The 21,885-nt window shown below is 47.5% G+C and overlaps 1 protein-coding gene across 10 annotated transcripts in view; it reads right to left on the bottom strand.

The window, feature by feature from the left end:
* Positions 1 to 1,168: 1,168 nt before the first annotated feature.
* Positions 1,169 to 21,885, bottom strand: part of MTCL1 (microtubule crosslinking factor 1) — a 120,179-nt gene continuing 99,462 nt past the window's right edge. For 7 of the 10 annotated variants that reach the window (XM_073898519.1, XM_073898523.1, XM_073898524.1 and 4 more), the window contains 5 exons: positions 20,312 to 20,566; positions 14,768 to 15,064; positions 13,383 to 13,414; positions 7,817 to 9,356; positions 1,169 to 2,361 (listed from right to left, as the gene is read on the bottom strand). In XM_073898519.1, the coding sequence (XP_073754620.1) occupies positions 2,167 to 2,361; positions 7,817 to 9,356; positions 13,383 to 13,414; positions 14,768 to 15,064; positions 20,312 to 20,566 (2,319 nt within the window). In that variant the 3' untranslated portion in view covers positions 1,169 to 2,166. Of the gene's footprint in view, positions 2,362 to 4,994; positions 5,052 to 7,816; positions 9,357 to 13,382; positions 13,415 to 14,767; positions 15,065 to 20,311; positions 20,567 to 21,885 lie in introns of all 10 variants that reach the window. The other 3 variants (XM_073898522.1, XM_073898527.1, XM_073898525.1) reach the window with 1 other exon arrangement.

Raw genomic sequence — 21,885 nt, 5'->3', positions numbered from 1 at the left:
ATGTACATTAACATTCACCATTTTAATCATTTTAAGTGTAGAGTTCAGGGGTATTAAGTACAGTCATCTTGTTGAGCCACCATCACCACCATCCATTTCCAGAACTTCATCATCCCAAACAGAAACTGTACTCATTCAACACTAACTCCCTGTTCTTTTCTCTCCCCTTGTAACCTGGTAACCATTATCTTACTTTTTATATCTATGAATTTAATTACTCTAGGTACTTCTTAGAAGTGGAACCATACAGTATTTGTTATTCTTGTGATTGAGCGGCTCCTTTCACTTAACATAGCATCCTCAAGACTGGTGCATGTGGTAGGCAGCACGTATGTGCCAGAATCTCCTGGCTTTCTAAGGCTGAACAGTATTCCAGTGTGTGGACAGACCACATCTCGTTTATTCTCTTGCTGACTGACAGGGTGTTTCCACTGGTTGGCTTTGTGGATCACACTGCTGTGAACATCAGTGTGCAGTGTTCAAGTCCCAGCTTTCAATTCTTCTGGGCTATGACCACAGCTGCTGGAGCACAGATGATTCGCTTTCCCTTCAGGACCCATCATGCTGTTCTCCACAGTGGCTGCCTCAGGAGTGCCCCAAGGTTCCAGTGTCTCCACGTCCTCACCGATAGCTGCCATTTTCCATTTTGGGGGAAAATATTTAAAGGTGGAACTGTGGTAACACTGGGAACCAAGCTTATTCTTTCAGCAAGTCCAGAGAAGGACATTCGGCCTGAAGTAGTTCTTACGCTCTTTGGCAGCATCACCTCTTTAAAAACCCCTACTCTTGTCACCTACTGACAGGTCGGGTGACATCTCTCGGTCAGGGAGGGAAGCACCGGCCAGGTGATTGGCCACTCCCACTTTCCCAAGGAGGGGAGAGGGAGGGAGGCTGGGCACATTTGGATTTGTGGATAACAGTTCCCTCACACCTCCATGCCCGCCATGTTTTCAACCACAACAAAGTCGCCTTTTCATTAACCCCAGGACGCTCTTACAGAGAACAGGGAAGCTGTGGCACACCACGCACTCAGGGTGTGTTAGTTAGGTGAGGTGTGTTAGAAGCAGGACCTCCCCTTTCCCTGATTCCCCTGGCTAGGAAAACTGTCGCTTGAGCCCTTAGGAGAGGATGCAGGGCACGTGAAACATGAGGTCCCGGCACAGGCCGCCATCTTGTAAAGGCTTTATTTCTACTTCATCATGGTCTCATACAGACTCCGAGGCACCATCCTTTGATTCAGTGTGGTACCCTCCTGACTTTTTGTAGTGCTTTTCCTTAAACAAGAAAATTTTGAGTAAACACTGTATATTGCCAGTTCATCGTTAACAATAATTTAAAAATGCCATTGCTGTTGTATCTCGATGCAAGAGGACAATGGTAAAAGTACAGTATGAGGGATTCACAACGTATTACGGTGGGACAGATGACTCACACTTACAGGCAATGGTGAGACCACAGTAGCGATATGTACATGCACCCCAGCGCTTCGAACCCAAAGACGTGCGAGTCGAGTAGAGGATGTGGATTATACAGCGAATTTGGTAAGCCCAGCTGAGGACTCTGTACCTTTGTAAGAATGCAGATGCGTATCCCCTCCTGTAGAGAGGATTTCTGTCTTGTCGACTGGCTTCATGGCTCTTTCACTACAAAAAAGTTCATTGAATCAGACAGTCTGACGCATTTCAAAAAATTCTTAAAAAACAAAAACACTGACAAAATAAAATCAACTTAAAACAGTCTAATTCAACGTGGAAATAAACCAAACCAGTGTAACAGTGCAAATTTAACAGAGAGGCAGTCAGTATTGAGAGCAAGGGTGTTCAGAATCTCTTAAAATGTACATCTTTAAAACTTTTATTTTTTTAAATTTATATCTTATCTAGCTTTTTTTTGCTTAATATACTGTGTGTAAAAAAGATGGAGACAAAAATAGTTTTCTGAGCTATGAAAAAAATTAAGTTATTACAGGCACGTTTACGGTTTCGTTCTAGAAACATCTCAGGTTCACAGGTTGGACATTCAGCAGCTGTGTGTTTTTTAAAAAACATTCTTTGACCTTGGGAAAGCTAGATCTCTTCTTGTGGGCGGAGCTTGGTTGATGACAACGGTGTGGTTATGCAAATTATAGGGAATCATTCCCCGATAATCCATGCAAACTTGCAGTCGTCACAGGTGTGTCTTCTCCCCGGGTGGCTCCTCGTCGCCGAGCTCCTCCAACGAGGCTGGGTCTCCGGGTGACTGAGCCGGTGAGGCAGTAGGGGAATGGGAGGCCCAACGGGACGGAGGGCGACGGTTTGCTGGTCTCTCGGGCCTGGAGAAGCAGGGTTCTAGGGATGGAGCTAGTGCAGAACAAGGTAGTTCCTTCAAAGCCGAGAAAGAGAAAGACAGGGTTACTCAGACTGACAGTTCCTTGGGGGGGGGGGGGAGTGACTCTCCCCAAACACACTTCTCAACAGACTCGAGGTCAATGCAATGGACCAGGGGCAACTTCAGAATGTTAATTTATATTTGCTCAGGGAGCATAATTTAAAATGTTAAGTGAAAAATTCAACTCGGATGATCAGTGGCACAGTAATGAGAAGATAGCAAATTATGATCAAAATATGGCAATGCCGTGAGATGGATATGTTTGCGCAGCATCTTCAGAATTGGGCTGGAGCCGATGGAAGGTGGGGAAGGCCACAGGCCACCTGGTCACATCCTGACCCGGCTGACCCCAACCTTTTGGCGCTCCTGAATGATCTACTAGCCACAGTGACCCGGGCCTAAGAGGCCAACCTCCCTATGCTTTGGTCTGTTGGAGGCCCATGAAGAGACCCATGATTTATCCAGCTGCATTAGCAACGAGACTCACCTTAAAACGAACTCTGCTACTGCTTATTCCAAGTTGACTGGCAGTGGGTTAAACAAACTCCCACCACATGGAAAAAATGCTGCAGGCAGAAATTTTTTAACTTTGGTCTAGTTTTAATGACCTTTCCTTGCTGCAGCATTTTAAAAAGTGGAATCAGAGTGCTTGTGCTTCTGTCACAGGCATCCTATGCCTTCTGAGAATAGATCATGCACGACACACTCAACCGGGGGGCCAAGCATCTATCATACTTCTCAAGGGCCCGTGCTCCTTTTCTAGTGTTAATGAGTGTCGATCTACTTAGTCTGCAGGATAGGAACCAAGGATGCCCACACCTGGAGCATGCTGGTGCCCGGGAGGGCCGTGGGGGCGTGAGAAAACGGTGAGTTCCACAGGGCGGAACCCGGCCGCCCAAGGGACACTCAAACGAGAAAAAGCCGAGATGGTAAGCCACTGCAACGAAGAATGCCAGAGAACACAGGCGCTCAGAGCCCGTCAGGAAAGGCGGCAGCGGACCGACAGAGATGTGACGAGCAAGCGCGCAGAGGCCGGGATGAGGGCGGTTTAGTCTGCGGAGCAGGGAGTGACAGCAGAGACCAGACGGTGGGCTGTGTCCATGGGCAATGGGAGAAGGAGGGGGAAGAGGGAAGGCGAAAGGTGGAGCGCCGGCGTGGTGCTTCTGGAAGACTGATGGAGTGAGGTGGTCCCCGCCTCCCCCCGGGCCCAGCGGAAAATTGCATGAACACTGGAGACTACTCCTAACCGTCCGGGCCTCTTTGTGACTGCACGTCGTCGTAGCACAGTATGGGGAAGCCTTGATTAGAAAAGCACTCTGCTGATGGGAATCATGGCAACCAGGAAGACCTCGCCCACGAAGCCCAGCCTGAAATAGCTGAAATGCAAACTAGGCGGGGCGAGCTGTCCTCCCCTCACCTCAGCCCCTCCCTGCGCATGCCCCGCTTATGCGGGGCTTGGGAAATCTGCCACCTCTTAGTCTTTTTCTGTCTCTGCTCCTGGTATTAAGATTTGTGTGTTGTGTCGTGTTTGTATTGTGTGTGTTGTGTAGTGTATAAGCGTGTTGTGTAGGTGTGGCATCATGTGTCGGAGGATACGCTGTGTGCGCGTTGTGGGCCATCTTGTGCGTATTATGTGCTGCATGTGCTGTGTATGAGTGTGTGGTGTGTGTTACACGTGTGGCAGGGTGTTGAACGTTGGGATGGCTGCTACCATAGGTTTTTTTCCTACACCACTGCAGCCCTTTTCCACCTGGCCGATGCTGAACCAGAACGGGCTTTTGATCAGACAGTGTGGTGCCACCTCTTCCCCGTGTGAACGCCTAGAAGAATTGTGTGACCACGGGTTCAAGAATGAGCCTTTTCTTTAGTAACACACCAGCACAGACAAGCAAACCATCTTGTCCTTCCCTGAAAGGCTACTGCAGTGGGCTATGCGGCCATTTTATCTTGGGAGCACCTTTCTCGTCTTTCAGAGCCAATCGCATTTTTGCATTTAGCACTCCAAGTTAAGACCAGTGGGTGAGGTGGGTGGGCAACTAATTCTTGATCAAATGCTATGCTGGTATTTTTTCAGCCTTGATTCAGGCTCAGCAATTCTGAGGCTATTTTTTGGAACAAGGGATGGCTTTGCTGTTGATTCATTATTGAGTGCTTACTGTGTCATCTATGGTGATCACTTGGAAGGACAAGATACATTTGGATTTATTCCTTCTGGTGCAGTTGTTGAAAAAGAGAGAAAAGCTTCATTGTGTTAAGGTCACACCTCATTACAGCATCTGGTGATGTGCATGTGCCTCCCGAATACCAGTGAGCAGGTGCAGCTGACTGGGAAAACACTGGGCTCACAGACCCCCACAGGCCAGGCCTCTATGCCCGAGACAGTCCCCTCTCTGGCCAATATTCCTTTACCCCCTGAAAGCAGAGAGCAGAAATCTCTGGAATGTCTGGCCTACCAATCGGTCCCTGAATTTTATGGACCCCAGGCCAGTGCAAGCAGGTGGCGGGCTCTATGGACAGGGCAGATCTATCCGGTATGATTCGGCCTCATTTCTGAGTGTCAGATACCAACCCCAAATTACACAGAGGACCTTTCCAGATGGTGTGCAAAGAAGGTAGAAAGCACTTACGGCGTGAGGCAGGCAGGGCTAGAGTCCCCATGGGGCAGTTAGTAAGACAGTTTGGTTCTGGACAGAACAGACAGAGAAAGAAAAGAAAAGCAAGTAGGTTGGAAAGTATTTTTTTAAAAAAAAGAACAGTAAAAGGTTTAAAGTCAACAAGCCTGGTGGCAGTTCCAGGGACAGCTATCAGGAGAAACGTGAGGCCCGCAGAAGCGGGCAGGCGCCCTCGCCCGTACACAGGCCTCGCTCTGCCTGGGTCCAGGTAGTCCGGAGCACGGAAGGTCCCTCGGGCCAGAACAGCAACAGACCTCTCCCTTCTGCTTTCTGTTCTTCCCTCATTTGCCCTTTAGCATTTCACATTTCAGAAACCCTTTGGTGTGCATAGAGATGGGAGTCACATGACTGTTGTATTTGAAACAGAGGATTAAATGGTCTGTTTTAGTCACAGTGATCACGTGGTCATTGCTCACGCTGAAAATTTCCCCTTGTATTGTCCACTAGACCCGGGAGGGAAGAATAGCACTGCATTTCCAGATTATTCTTTTCCTTCACCCCACAACTCCCCTCTTAGCTTCTCTGCAGGGTGGAGCTGGTGCTACAGCTTCAAAGAGAAAAATATAGCTATGGGGCGGGAGCGAGAAAAGACAAGGGAAATTTACTGTTGTGCCCCCCCACCAGGGAGGTCCCTGTCCAGGCATCGGCGGAGCGTTCAGGGAAGGGCCCAGAGCCGGGCGCTCAGGGCAGGTTGGATGATCCGCATTAGTCCTGGTAATTTTGGAATGAAAACCCAGAACTACTTACTACATAATTTATGGAGTGATGGGAAAGGATTTCCAATAGGCCTAATATAGGAAGTCAGTTTAGACAAGGAAGAACTCCACTGGAATCTAGAACAAGCAAAATTCCAACAGAAAAGGAAAAAAGAGCCCACATTTACTCTCTGCCAGTGAGGCTCCACACAGGTTCTGAATCCCCCCAACTTGGCCAATCATCTCTTTGGTATCAAACACACCCAGTGAGAAGAAAATCTGAACACTTTACACAGGACCCAAGTGGCAGGGGGACAGGCACAGTTCTGAACTGATAAAACCATTTTCACGCCTTGGAGCTGTGATTTAGCCATTAAGCGGTTGTCTTTCTACTATCACAGATTGCCTGGAGCAGTTGTTGTAACTCAAAGCCCTTTTTGGTTCCTAAACATGAATTTCTCTTTAGTTTCTAACATTAATGGACACTGCAGACACACCCAGTTAATGCTTTGGGACAGAGCCCTCATTTCCCCGAATTCCTCCAGAGCCTGAAGAAGGTGGGGCATTCACACAAATAAGCCCTCTGCAGTAGTGAGTCACCTACCTCAGGCCCCTGGAAGGATGCGGTAACAGAAGCCCGCAGAAGACACCATTTGTCACCCAAGAACTCTCAACCTTGGTATTTGTTCTTCTCAGAGCATGTAAACAACTGTATCACAAAGACTCGTATATTCGGAACGTGGCCAACATACTATCAATATTAGGTTGAATGAAATGGCAATTGCCATTTCTGTAGGTCACTGGCAATTTCACGTGGTTTAAACTCTGTATTTTGAGCTGACTTACCACTTGGTGGGTTAGCCTGGGAGCCACTGACCACCATCCCCCCGCCCTCCCACCGGGGAAATGTGCAAACACACCTGCCTCGTCTCTGCACCTGTGAAGCCAGGGCTGCAGCCCAGGGAGTGTGTGTCTCTCCTCTCCGACCCTTGCCATCTGCAGGAGCCTCCTGGAGAATGGTTAGGGGTGTCTGGATTCCACGGGTGTGGAGTCTGTCCACCTGGGCTAGTGGTGAGTCGGCCTCACCCTCCAGTCTGCACGCGGGATCCCGGGCCGAACAGTGTCTGACAGTGGCGGGGACCATGTGCGGCCTCACCGCCCCAGGCCCACAACCCCATGCCTTCGGTCCCAGCATTACTGTCAGGCTTTGTTTCGCTCATTCCTGAAGTGGAAACGCGGATTGTTTTTAAAGTGGTGTAGTATGGACATACTGCGTGTGGAAATGTGTGAGAACAAAATTCATTGCTGACCGATCAGTGAATAATGCTAAGGGGGATGTAATAAAAATCACATAGTAATAACAGGTGCCGGGATGTGTGGTCATATACAATGTGATGATGAGAGATGTAAGGGGGGTAATAGTAATAATCACATCGTATGAAGGCAGGATTTTGATCTTATCCAACTGTCTCACCTGGTTTTACGGCCAGGGAGATTCGTGGTCGCAGGGGGCATGGGATTTGTGAGACAGAGGACTGCTATTCTGTACTGAAGCCAGCACTGGAATCCAGACCTTCTCATACATTCCTGATGAAGGATGTTCTAGCATCCACTCTATCACACCCTCTCTGGCACACCTCTTGTGTTGTCCTGGATAAAGATCTGGAGCATGCAGAGAGGCCTGACGTGACTCTCACACATTTCACACATACACTTTTCTAGGACACAAATTCACACAGAAAGAGGGCAAATTATAACCCCAAGTGAAAGGCCCAGATAAACAGACGAGCATCAATCACCTATACCAGACCAGCGAACCTGAATCAAACCTCGAGCTACATCTTCAAGAAGGGATCACTGAGGACAATAATATGAACTTTTCTTTAGGAGTAGCTCAGGGCTTGTGTTTCTGCCTATACCATTCTCCCATAAACCCTGCATCTTCCCAGCTCACAAGAACCTATTATGGATAAGGATCCTTGAAATCAGATGACCTAGCAAAACCCCAGGTTTACACATATTTTCCTGGCATTTAAACAGAAGAGCTGGTGGGGTGAGGGTTGGAATACTCAGCCTTATTACCTCGATGGACCCTGGTTCAGCTTTGACTGTTTCTCCCATGTGGCTGTCACTGTTAAGACTTGGGGGCCCGTGGGGGGCCTGCCTCCTCTCCTCCTTTAAGGCATGCTCCAACAGCTTCTTGTTGAGGATCCGGGCTACATTCTCAGTGAGCGTGTAACCAGGGGGAGCAGATAAGTCCTGCCTCAAGGGCGTGCCTTCTCCCCCTTCCTCCCTCCACGTCTCTGAGCCAGCCCCGATGGGGCTGGGGGACCGTCCCCGGGAACTGGGGCTGGTTTCCTGGCCTGGGCCCAGATCCGGCCGAGGTTCTGCTGAGCGAGACCGACTCCCGGCCCGCGTTCCCTTCTGGAAGGGGTCCTGTACCACAGGGCTGTGGTCGATGATGTTGAAGAGGCTGGAGAGGCCATCGTTGATGGCGGTGTGCACGGGGCTCTCTCGTGTAGTGGTGGAGCGGGCCCAGGCCGACTCGCTGCACCCCTTTGGGGCCAGCCCCAGGGAGGTCCTGCTATTTGGCTGCTCGACTTTGGGGAGGGGCTTCCTCTGCAGCTTGGGAGACCCATACTTGGGGGAGCAGCATGTGCGCTCAAACTTGGCCTGCACCTTCTCGATGGCGGGGGCCACCTGCCTGCTCCTAAGGCCGCGGGAAGGAGATGACGCGGGTGTGGCACCACCCCCTGCCTTTGGCGTGAGACACTTGTGGGGGCTGCTGGTGACGGCGCCGCCACGCAGGGCTTCGGTCTGCAGGCCAATGTTGATGGTCTGAACGGTCTGTGTCCCCGTTGTCCGGGACCCATTGGTCTGGCAGGCCATGTCCTTGAGTGGAGGCTTGGGGGGACCAGAGCATATGGCATTCCTGACAGAGAAGGCCACCTCCTTCATGTCATCACTCATGTTCTTGGCCATCTGCAGGCTGTGAAGCGGGGAGGCAAACCCCAGGGGGGTGCAGAGGGCACTTTCGAGGGGGCGCAGCCCTCCCTCCACATAGTCTCGGGGGTGTCTGGAGGGGGCACAAGGCCACCTGCTAAGCACATGTTCTGAGGGAACCCCCTTTGTGTCTCCAGCGCCCACCCTGGCTCTGCTTGTGGGAAACTGGCACTCGGGCTCTGACCGGCCCTTGCCCTCACCCCCAGCCACCACAATGCTGTCCAGCCTGCGGACGGCGGGCGGGCTGTGCAGCAGCCGCACCCCGGCCTGCTCGGTGCACACATGGCTCCGTAGGGGCTGCTTCTGGCAGTGCTCTGGGCTGGTCACAGTGTCCGTGGTCATGGTGACACTCGTGGTGAGGTACCAGGAAGAGTCGGGGAAAGGCTCGGCACTGGCCTCATCCCCTGCCCGCCCTCCCTCGGTCCTGTCTGCCCAGGGCTCTGGGGGCCTCTCGTCCCAGCTCTTGCTGTTGAACTCCTCGATGTACTTCAGGTCGTCTGGAGACAGGGGTGGGGTGACGTCTTCCTTGTTGCTGGCAGCTGGCAGGCCCTTCTCCGGCAGGAAGGGAGAGACGTCCATCAGACGCTGGAACTCAGACATGGAGGACACAGACACAGCCCTGGGAAAAGTGGGAGAGAAGATGATGTCAGCTGCCTGCCAGCCAGGAAGGGTGCTCACCTGCCACTCCTGACCTGGGGCAAGCACGCGGGTCCTGCCCACACAAGAGGTGACTTTGTAACCTAGTAGTTCCCAAATGTCACTGCACACTGGAATCACCTGGGGCTTAAAAAATGAAATGAAATGAAATAATAAAATAAAATATAAACCCACTTTGGAATGCTTTCATTCTGGCCTGTGGATGCTCCATAGCAAGAAGGACACCTGGCTGATGACCGCCTCCGATTCCTAACCTACGAGGGGTTTCCTGAGTCCCAGGCACTGCGGTAGGTGCTCGCGTTACTGACAGAACACAGCCCAGCCTGATCCCAAACTGGCGAATGGTATACGCGCAGGGGGTTGGATACCACAACATCGCAGCCATCACCTGACGACCGTTCTCCCGCCAGCCTCATCCTCTATTTCCAGTGAAGTACAGTTGACCCTTGAATGACAACAGGGGCTAGGGGGTCCGATCCCCATGCAGTCGAAAACCCATGTACAATTTTTGACTCCCTCAAAACTTAACTACTAGTAGCTTACTGTTGAACGGAAGCCCTATCGATAAGATGAACAGTCTATTAACCCATACTTTGTGTATGTATTAAACACTGTATTCTTGTAATAAAATAAGCTAAAGAAAGAAAATATTAAGAAAACAATAAGGAAGAGAAAATACATTTACAGTACTATACTGTATTTACTGGAAAAAGTCCACATCTAAGTGGACCCGTGTAGTTCAATCCGTGTTGTTCAGGGGCCAACTGTACTGACTGCCATCTCCAGAGGCCAAATGGAAGATGTAGAGCAAAGAAGGGAGGTGGAAGGTGTGACAGGTGGGCATGTAATTTCCAAATACGACTTCAAACGGAAACTCCATCCAGCTCTGTCGAAATCTACCACCAGGGCTCAGTTCTTCCCTCCCCCTGCTCCCTCCTGTACAGCCCAGCCTGTCTTGTGTTCTTGTTCTCCCTGTATTCCTGGACAAGAGGAAGATGCCTGCAGACACACAAACACACGGGAGGGTGAAGATGCGTGAGCTAAAGGAACAGCCAGGTTTGGGTAAGTGCTGCCTGATGGATATGGATTTGGATGTAGATTCCTCCCTATATATGTGCTTTCATTCAATATATTTCTATTTGGTATGAATTTCCTAACTGCCTCCTACAGGCCAGGGCAGGCACCGTATGGGATGTTGGGGATTCCAAAATGCTAAGACAGGAGGTTGCTGGAGCGCTCAGGCAGCTTGTCAACCCACCCAGGGCACAGCAGGGGTGGCCAGGAAGGAGGCTCAGGCCTGGACCCTCTGGCCAGAAATCCCTCCTGCTGGGGCAGGGGGGTTGCATACGCAGATTCACTGTCTCTGTAACTAGACCACTTTCTCATAGAACATACTCATATCTGCACACCCCAAACAGAAGTTCAAATACCTAGGGCTTCAGACCAGCACAGGTGCTGCCAAGTGGGTCCCAGATGGAGAGTACCTGGGTTACTTCACTGCAGAAACCATTAATGATGGTGAGACCAGAATTGGGGTCTGTGTGCCACATGGATTGGCCCACAGAACAGGCAAAGCCCCGGGTGCCTTTGCCCTCACCCTGGGAACATATGCCATTGTGGTCGCCACCCTAGTAAAAGAGAGCAGGCTACAAATGATACCAGTAGGCCTTCTATCTTGTTATTTCTCACTAGGGGCAAAAGTTAGTGGTATTTTTTTTGTTAGAAATAATCTACAAACCCTCCCATGGCCCAGTGAATAACAGAAAGCTGGCTACAACCAGCACTGAAAATAAAAAGAAAACGAAGGGATGGGTCAATTTCCGGTAAGTGTGATTTTTCTCTTCTAGCCTCTGGCCAAGTCAAGGAGTTGCTGAATTAAGAATGAGCTTCAGGTGCCTGGGTGGGTCAGTCGGTTAAGCAGCTGCCTTCAGCTCAGATCATGATCTCAGGGTCCTGGGATAGAGCCCCGCATCGGGCTCCCTGCTCAGTGGGGAGTCTGCTTCTCCCTCTGCCTCTCCCTCTGCCCCTGCCCCCACTTGTGCGTGCATGCGCGCTCTCTCTCAAATAAATAAAATCTTAAAGGAAAAAATGAGCTTCAGAACGCTGTTCACTGGGGGCTGGAAGTGCTCCGTGGGTACCGGAACACCAATCCTTTCTGCATTTCTTGGACACAGCTCTTCTAAGCCCCGTTTCTGCCCACGGAGGAACTACCCTCAGAGGTAAGCCAGTGCACCTGTGTGGGGCCTTTCTGCCTCCAGCCCTTGGATGGATTTCATGGAACAGAGGTGATGTGGGCAGAGAAAGGGAACACATCAGCCTTAGCAGTGGCCAAAGCAAGACAGATACAAAACCAGGACACATCGGACACGTGCCAGCATGTGAGGGCACACAGAAGAAAGTCCGGAGGGAAGACAGGAAACTGCTAGAAGCAAGAGGGAGAAGGGGATGGTGGGGACAACACACGTACTTTTTTACCTCGGACATTTTGATAGGTAAGGTTTTTTTTTAAAGAAGTTATTCATTTATTTGAGAGAGCTAGAGAGAGAGAACACATGTGGGCAGAGGGGCAGAGGGAGAAGCAGGCTTCATGCAGAGCAGGGAGCCCGATGCCGGACTCCATCCCAGGACCCTGGGATCATGACCTGAGCCGAAGGCAGACACTTAACCGACTGAGCCACCCAGGTGCCCCGATATATAAGTTAATTTAAGATTAACTTTTCTAAGTATGGATGACTTTTGAAATTAATAGCAGCAATTAATATAAAAAAGGGGGGGCGCCTGGCTGGCTCCATCGGTGGAGTGTACGACTCTTGATCTCGGGGTGGTGAGTTCAAGCCCCATGTTGGGTATAGAGATTACTACAAAAAATAAATACACTTTAACAAAAAATAAAAAAATAAGAGCTACTATGCAGGGAAGAGCTCTGTGAAGATAGCTAAATTTTGTTGACTGTTTACTCTGTGTCAGGCATTGCTTTGTTTCATGTGTAGAAACACATTTAAGCTGTAAAGAAATTGAAACGCCTTCTGTTTACAGATGAGGAAACCGAGGCACAGGGTGGTTACCTAACTCACCCCAGGGCACATGGCTGGCAAGAGGAAGATGTGCATTTGAAACCAGGCTCTAGTTCTCGAACGCGGCCCTAGACTGTCCGAGAATGACCAGACAAGACAGAGCCTGAAGGACAGAAATGCACCACAGGCGTTTTGGGTGGTTTTGGATGAACCAAATACAGGGCAAGATGGGAAGAAGATAGTAATTTATGGACTTGAAGTTCATAGGGAAACCAGAGATGAGGAGATCTGGAAACAGCGGACTGCCCTGAGGAGAAGTTTCCTGTGGTGGAAATAGCATGTGTTCATCTATAAAGAAAAAGCATGTGTCAGGGGTGGGGAGTGGGGGGTGGGGGAGTTGTGTACAGGAAATCTTTCCACTCAGTTGTGTATTTTTAGTGCTTAAACAAATTTGCTTAGATATGTCTTTTCAGATATATCCTATCATACAGATGAGCTAAAATAGACGATAACTAACATCACCAACATCACTTACTTTGTATTTACTTTAAGGTTTAGGGCCGGGAAATATTTTAATAAATCCTCCGGGCAGAGCTTTAAATGCCCAGTATATAAAATGTCTCACAGCACATCAAGAGGGAGTCTTTCCAGACTAAACGAGAAGCGGGGGTTTCTGTGGACTTTCCAGCAACCACTGGACACGACATTCCTTTATACACACAATACACTACTATAACTGTTCTCACCATGATACTAACACCCACGTGAGCACAGTGTGTCTCTGGCCTTTCCATTGCTAATAATAGAAAATGCCATATTTATGAAATCAATAATAATAAAGCAACTACTTATTCAGAAGTCTTACTTTAAGTCATTCTCAAGACAGTGTTACCACAGACTGCGGTGACAAAATGGAATTTTAAGACCAAGAGCCTTTAATTTCAGTAGCCGACGATTGTTTTCATCAGTCTTACCTTTGAAGATTTCCCTTGTGATTTTCTTCTTCCTATAAGAAGAAATAAGATCGTCTGAATCAGTTAATAGGCTGCCAGGCACTTTCAACGTGCTAAGTGATTTGTTTTGCTCTTCGACCATAGGAAAATACCATTTAAAATGTACACCGAGGCCAAGTTTTGGTCGGGAATGTTCCTGTCCCTCAGCCCTTTGAAATATAATAAAACCAGAACCCACACAGCTGAATGTGTGTATGTGTGTGCGCGTGTGTGAGAGAGAGAGACAGAGAAAGAGGAGGAGGAGGGGGTGGGGAAAGGGAAGATGGGGCCCCCGAGAGAGGAAGCGGGGCGGCTATGTCCCTTGGTCTCGGCCTCACTGTAGAAGGCGATGCAACAGACTTACGCTTGAGCACTTTCTCAGTTGTGAGCCCTGCCATGTGGAATCAGAGGCGAACTGACAATGACTTGTGCTCTGTGCAGCTCAGTACGGGCCCCCCGTCACAGTGGACACAGTTGGGACCGGGCTCCCGACCCCGGGCTGCTTCCTCTCTGCTATGCAACTGCACCATGGGAGTTGCCAAAGGGTCAAACAGGGCACCATCCTGGTGATGTCATGCCACCTGGCTACATACTGCTGAGAAGGTACTTGACCTCACAGACACCTCACTGAAATCTAGCTGCCCTACATTTCAACACTACTTGACACGAACTCTTCGAAGTCTGTCTTCAGACAGGTTAAGTGACAGGTACAGCAACTGTCAAACTGACTCACAGGTAATGATTCCTAAAATCCAACCCGGTTTTAAAACCCAGTTGTAGAAAGGGCATAATCAGAAAAACCTGACATTGTGCCATGGAAATCTCAGCCCAGAGTTTAGCTCACCGCTTTGCTGATGATCTAATTTATACACGGCTTCAAAGTGTTGGGTTTTCCCCATTTTGCACAGAATAAGAATTTATAGCCTGTCATTGTTTAGTGATACTTATTATTTCCCAATGTGAGGTACTTGCTTTAGAACAGATTTTTTTTGTTACCAGTAAGTTGTTTAGAATCAGAAGGCTGCTGTGATTTAAAGACAGGTTGCAGACCTATACGTCCCAGAATGAATTCTCTCCTCCTGTGGGTTCCACTGGACCTGCTCATGGGTGAGACCTTTTGTTTACACAGGACACAGTCCTGTGTCTGCAAACCTGAGACACGTTGGCCAAGTGAAATCGAATGTAGCGCATACTAGGAGTTTGGGGTCGGACCACCAAGCAAAGCTCTTAGCACTGTGAAGGTTTCATGCTTACTCAACCCAGAGGCTGTGATTTGCAAAGCCCGAGCCTGCTTGACCAGGTGGCCAGGTCTCCTGACAACCCCTTGGTCCTGCAGCGGTTGACTGGACCCCAAATCCCAGGCTGACCTGGGGGAGGCAGTTCCTGAACTCCCGCTGGGGCCCTCGGGCTGGAGGCTCCTCTGGCTCATCATCTAGAGACAAGGCATCCAAGTAGAGGTTTTCCCGTGCTGAACACCTGTCCGACTCCTTCAGCTTGGACAGCGGCCGGTCTTCAAACGGGGTGGAGTCGGTGTCTGCACAGGGCCACATCTCCAAGGGACGGGGCATTCGGGGGCTTCCCGGGTGGGCAAAGGGGCGGATGTTGCCTTCCTTTTGATCACAGGGGAAACTGCCACTTCTCCGGGGACTGTTTTCTTTCTGCAACTTGAGGGTTTTTAAAAAAATGAAAACCATTAGTCTCAGTCTTCTGTCAGCTGCCCCCCCTAAGACTGCTGCTTCTCCACAATCTGGAACTACATCCGGGTCCGTAGCAAAGACTGGGAGAAGTAAATGTTCCTCAAGTTCTGCCCTTAATTTCAAAAGTAACACAACATTACAGATGTTTTTATTAAAATAAAAAAAAAATCACAATTTTATCCAGACTGGAAAATGTGCATTAACCACACACACGAGCCAACTCCTTCTGATGAGAATATATATATATATATATATATATATATATATATATATATATATATTACTGTATATAACTTGAGTACTGTTCATGGGAAATTATACATTTATTTTTTTAAAAACTGAACATTGTTAAATGACATATTTAGAACTCTTTTTTATACCTTCTGAACTTAAGGCACACTCACTGGAAAACCATCAGTGACAGCAAACTTCTGAGGGCGAATTTGATTTTCCTGACTAGCAGAGTTTCCTCATTCCAACACTATTATTTCCAAATCATTTGGCATGGGTCCCGTCTATTAACCCAAGTGATCGAATTGGGTTGTAACCACTGGGTGTCAAAAACAACTTCGAACTTTGCTTGAGAGGATTACAACTTAGCTATCAAGTTAATGAAAGATCTGGACTGACTGAAAAAGGAAAAGCCACATACTTTAGAACCATACCTTTTTTGCCTGACTTGGGAAATGCAGGAAGAAATAGTGGGGAACACGCAGGCGCCCTTAGAGTGAAGAAGGTCTGAGTTGGGCCCACTGTCCTGTGGCTTGGTTTGCTGGCAGGAGTGAAGTCCCCAGTGGTCCCCAGCTCAGTGTCCTCATCTGTTAAGTGGGGACCGCACAGCTGCCCGCTGTGGAGGGGAGGAGTGCGGGGGCCACCAGCAAGGCGAGCCCAGCAGGGCTCACTGTTTGTCAGTAAGACCAGCACTGACCTCCCTGGGGTCTGGGTGCGCTGATACACGCCTTGCTGATTTACGGCACTAGAATGAACCATGTGGAGCCACTTAGGAAGGGAGCCAATGTGAAATCACAGGGACAGGCAGGGAAATGGTGTGCAGAGCGGATGCTCACTCCCTGGAGAAGCTGTAAACTTCCCCCTGGACTCTCCAGAGCTTTCCTCACTGCATTCCTTTCGAAACATGCACAGAAAGCACAGCGGAGGGCTGAGGAGAGTTCCACCTATGTATCTCCACTGGGGTCTTTACTGGATGACATGCTCACACACTCAACCACCATGGCAGCTGCCCTCTTGGCTAAGAAAGTTATCTGAAGGGTGAAAGTGACATTTGGATTTGTCAAAGAAAGGTGTTCAGTCTTCAAGTGCTGAGATGGCGCCAGGAAGTTCTACAACTCCCCTGGAAGCATTAATTTATTTTTTAACCAAGCATCTTTCACAAACTACACCTCTGTGTCCCAATTGAAGCCTTAGTCCAGGAGCTGGAGGTAAGTTTGTGGCCTGCGCATCATCAGGAACCAAGCCACATAAAATAATGGAGATGAAGGACTTTTACTCATTTTTAGTCATTTCTGAGACAGTGGATTATCTTCATTTTCTGAGAAAGATGGAGATTCAAGCAGCCAGAGCTTAAATGTTAGTATCTGAGGCAGGGTCACAGTTGAATTAGGAACAAGCCAATCACTCCAGGTTTCAGCTCAGCCCCTCTGATCTCTACCTGCCCCTCTGCCCCAAGGCACAGTTCTTCCCAGTTCCCTTAAAGATGCTAAATGTTTTCTTTAGCACACAAAAAACAACAAAAAGGGAAAACTTTTTATTATGTTTATCTAATGCATGTCAGCGCAATTTAGTTCTAACACATGATCATCTCTAAGCTATTTTGGGCAAGGAATTAAAATGCAAGAATCACACTCGGAGCTGTAAATGTGCACCGAGGGTGTGTGTGAAGAGGAGGAAAGAATGACTAAGTAGGAGGGCTTTGAAGGAGCACATTCTAACTCAGCACAGTGGGTATTCAAAAATAAACACAGGCAGCCAGGAGCAATGCGCACTAATGCTGGTCAGTGTTAGGTTTCCTAAAAATGAACTGGAATGGGTTTAGCTGGAGGTATCTGGTGCTAAGATGCCTCTGGGATGTTGTAATAGAATAATGGGTCCTTAAAAGGATAGGGTTTCTTAGGAGAGTCATTTCAAACCAGCCATCAGCACCCACTGTACTTTGAATCCTGCAGCAGAACAACTTTTAATGCAAGTAGAAAACTGAAAAGACTTGCATTTCAAATAATACAGGAAACAATAAACCCTCCACAGTGTCACCTTACCTGAACTGGTCAAAAGAAAAAAGGTCACTTTGTGATCGGGTTTTAAAGGAATGGCCTTTCAGGTTGTAGAGGCAGCTGATTTAAGGAAATTACTGGAAGGAGACTGGAATGACACATGGTCTTTCCTTTAGGTCTTCAGTACAGCGGCGAGTCCTATATCATCTGCATGCTAACTGGGAACTTAATTCTACGGAGAAATGTAGTGTGACTCCATAAAAGTTAACTATCGCCCAATCAAATCTGGACCGGGACAAGGGATGCTGATAAGATAGATGGCATGTGTTATGTGACCTTAACCACATTCCCACAGTCCTCTGTCATATAAAAATGCCTCATGTGGCGCAGAAATTATGTAGGAATTTAATGACACTGGACAAGTACGAAGCATGTGTTCTAAAAGTGGAAAATGGATTTAGTGTTACTTCCTTCACCAACTGTATTAGGTTATCAAAGTCAAGGTTACATGGCTCACCAAGTAGTTAGATATCAAGAGCATATATTATGAAGAATGTTCACCTGTATTCCTTGTTTTTCTATGGAATGTGGAGCTAAAAATTAACGAACGATAAATGAAATCCACACACACACACACACACACACACACACACTTTGGTTAATTTCCTCTTTTGCAGAGAATGACTATAACTGCTTCATCTAATTTTTGGGGTTGGGCACAAGATTTATAAAATCTTCTTTTAAAATGCTGACTATTTGGGGGAAAAGGCTGGGTTTATTTTTGAAAGCCACAACTGCATATCTGAAGCATCATTCACTGGCAGTAAATCTTCTCCTAAAAACAGCAGTGAGATCATTGTGCAAAGCCTGTGGGATTCACCCCACAGATTTCAGGAACAGATGAACGCCTGGAACCCACGAGTCTCGAATCCATTATGCTCAGAGATGTTAACCTTGAGGACTCAAGTTCTGAGGCTGTTGGCTCGGTAGAACTGCTCTAGTCCTGACTTGGAAGACTGACCTGAATCGGAAATGGGGTTCAGCGCATGCCCAATTTTACCCTTCAAAATACAGTCTTAAAATGGGGTGACTGCTCCTCCCCTGGTCATTAACTCTTCAGAAGTTCACTATCATCAGATGTCCTACTACTTTTTCCTTTACTAGGAATTCCTCATTCCCAAAAGTGAAACCCTAAAAGACTTGCTTAAATTATATCCAAGCTGTGACTTCCAAAAAGAAGCTATGACAAGACCAAAGAGCCCACAGCTAACAGGCAAAGGGGACCCAGAAGGGCTGTGGCAGGGATTGTGATGGCCTTGCTGTGCCACAGGAGAGACAGAGTGAGTGCTCTTGGAGGGAAGGCCAAGAAGGAACCTCCCTGATAACAAGGTGCCTGGAGTTTCTGAAACACTGGTTAACTAAAGCTGGATATGATAAATCTGTGACCGTTTTTGCCCCTGCAATTTCCACCTAACCACTGATCTGTTCAGGAGAGCACAGGCACATAGGGGATCTAATATAGAAGATTCTTCTCAAATGATGCATTTCTAGGCCAAGCAGGAAGCAGCCACCTTTCTTTTGACTGACTTTGGGGAATTTTGAAATGAACCACATCAAATACCAATATGGTGTGACTCAGTTGTGTGAGTAATCAAATCTAGGAAGAACTTCTGCACCATTCTATCTGAAGTGTGCCTTCTCAACTGAACAGTTTCTGAGCCAGGGGCTCCTGGCTTTTTTTAGTTCCTTCACCTTCTCTCCCTCCCCAACAGCATGCAGAAACTAACTTTGGCCATTGCACCAGCATAACACAGGTATCACATCTGGGGATGATAGAGCATAAAAGGCTCCCACATCAATGCAGGGAGTATGGGTATTTGTAGTAGAGTAATAAGGTTATTTTTCCTGAACTCATTTTCTTATTGATTAATACATTACCTTGAGGCCTCATAAATTTTTAAGTGTGACAGGCTGAAATAAAAAAAAAAAACAAAACAAAAACCATATATGCTATGTAAAAATCCAGCCAGAGAAGAATTCCAAAACTTTATCAGTTTAATGTGAAAATTTAATTTGTGCATCACTCAGGCATGACCGCAACTACGCAAACTGTCTTAAGCTGACGCAATGCAGAGAATGATTCTCTGGGAGGTAGAAAAACAACTCCCCTTCTCCCTCTAAATTCATCTGGGTGTTTGCATTGTTTGTTTAGCTGAAGGGGATGAGCTACCAGCTCCCTCCCCTGACACGGTCCTCCCTAATCACAGCTCAGCAATATCCACAGCAGGTGCAAACAGCCTGATTTCCAACTTAACTGAGCAACCTCTTTACTAATGGGCAGCAATCCCACTCAAGCTGGAGCAGCCACTGTGACCACATCTTTAGGGGCAAACTTAAAAGGCAGTTTGCTTTTTGGCAGGAATCACACCTTATAAGACCTGAAAAAACCTCATGTTTCAAGTTTAGTCTTTAAATTCCTTCAGGGGGCGCCTGGGTGGCTCAGTCGTTAAGCGTCTGCCTTCGGCTCAGGTCATGATCCCAGGGTCCCGGGATCGAGTCCCACATCGGGCTCCCTGCTAGGCGGGGAGCCTGCTTCTCCCTCTGCCTCTGCCTCTCTCTCTCTCTCTCATGAATAAATAAATAAAACATTTTAAAAAATATTAAAAAAATAAATAAAATAAATTCCTTCAGAATATTAGCGCCCCCCCCCCGCCCACCCAGCCCTGACCACAGACATACCACACGTATATACACACACAAGGAAGTTACCTACAGACTCTGCAATTAAAAGATCTGTGTAATGTAAGGGCTGAGTCTGGGTCTCCAGTGCTAGAATTCTATGATTTTTTTCTTCTTCCTCAGGAAGCCCATGAAACATTAGCCTGATATATATATATATATGTTTTTTCCATGTGCTCTGATCTCCAGGTCAGTTTAGTTGTCCATATTCTCTTCCCTGTTCGCTGGTGCCAGGGTGCTCCCTTACCTGCTCTATTCTGCACAAGAGCTCCTTCTTCTGCTGTTCCCACTCCTGCCGGTCTCTGTCCAGCCGGTCGAGAATTTCCACCTTCTCCCGGTTCCAGTTCTTCTCACTGTGATGGATCTGCCAGCGCAGGTCCATGACCAGGCCGTGACTGTCGGCGAGGAGCTTCTGGTGCGTCTCCCTCTCCTTCTTGAATGCTCCTTTGCTGTCGGTGGAGGCGCCTACTTCTCCCAAGTTCTTCTCAGTCTTCTCTTCCAGCTGGCAAGGAGGAAAGACATAGACCTTAACCCCTAGCAAATCTTACATCAACAGGTGAAGAAAATCACAGGACACTTGCATATTATCCCTGGAAACATGTTTAAGCCAAAATTTGACCAATCCCATGGGAAAAAAAAAAACAATTCTCATTTTTAAAGTCTTAATAATGAACATTTGACATAGGGAGTCACATAAAATGTAAAGCAGTGAGTCCATTTAGCTTCCTGCGGTCTGTTTCTCAGCTCCACTTCCTGACTCAGTTACCACCGTATCTTGCCTGCCTTTATACTGAGTTCCTTGAGGGCAGGTCCATGTCTGTCCCTAAATCCTCAGCCCCCACATGGAAACGAGGGATGGAGCATCGGTGGGACCTACCAGTCTACAATAAATATCCATTAAACATCCCTGAGATTAAATACCAAAACAAACAAATGAGCAAAAAATTTTCCATCTAGACATATCATAGTTAAACTGCTGAAAACCAAACAGGAAACCTCGGAGGCAGACAGACACAGGACACACAGACATGAATGACAGCACACCTCTCCTCTGAAACTATGCAAGTCAGGGACGATGGAGTGGCATCTTAAAGGGCTGAGGAAGGGAAAACGTCCACCTCGATAGACTTCTATCTATGCTTTCAAAAATAAAGGGAAAAAAGGCTTTTTCAACAAATTAAAAAAAAATCATTGCCAGCAGACCTGTACTTCAAGAAATGATGGAAGTTTTCAGGCAGAAGGATTAGGATACTAAAAGACACTGTGATCTACACAAAAAATGAACACTGGAAATGACATAAGAAATACAAGTAAAAGCTCACTTTTCCCTATTTTTAATTGCTTTAAAGTATTATTGAGTGGCTAAAGCAAAGCCAGTTGCAATGTATTGTGTTTATAGAAGTAAGCCGTGGCAACAAGAGCAGAGGATGGGAGGAGGGAGCTGGGAGCACACTGTTGCTGCAGAACATGATCGATTTTAGTGAAAGAGCAGTGAACATAAAGATGCATTTTTTCCTATTCTAGTTCAGCAGACCTCTGGATTTTTACCTATGGACCATGTTACTCCATTCAATTCCAATGACTTCTAATCCATTCTCTTCCTCGAAGCCAGGATAATCTTTTACAAATGTAAATCAAAATGCTTTACTTCCCTGATAAAATCAGGATTAATGTTTCAATCTTCTGCACGTTCTTTTTTTTTAATTTTTTATTGTTACGTTAATCACCATACATTACATCATTAGTTTTTGATGTAGTGTTCCATGACTCATTGTTTGTCTGCACGTTCTTCTTTTCCCTCATACCCGACCAGGTGCAGCT

Source organism: Callorhinus ursinus, unplaced genomic scaffold (assembly GCF_003265705.2).
Source record: "Callorhinus ursinus isolate GAN/ISIS: 27379988/994484 unplaced genomic scaffold, GSC_fseal_2.0 scaffold11, whole genome shotgun sequence".
NCBI lineage: Eukaryota > Metazoa > Chordata > Mammalia > Carnivora > Otariidae > Callorhinus > Callorhinus ursinus.
Note: the sequence above shows the minus strand (reverse complement) of the source record. Positions and strands in the feature narration are given on the sequence as shown.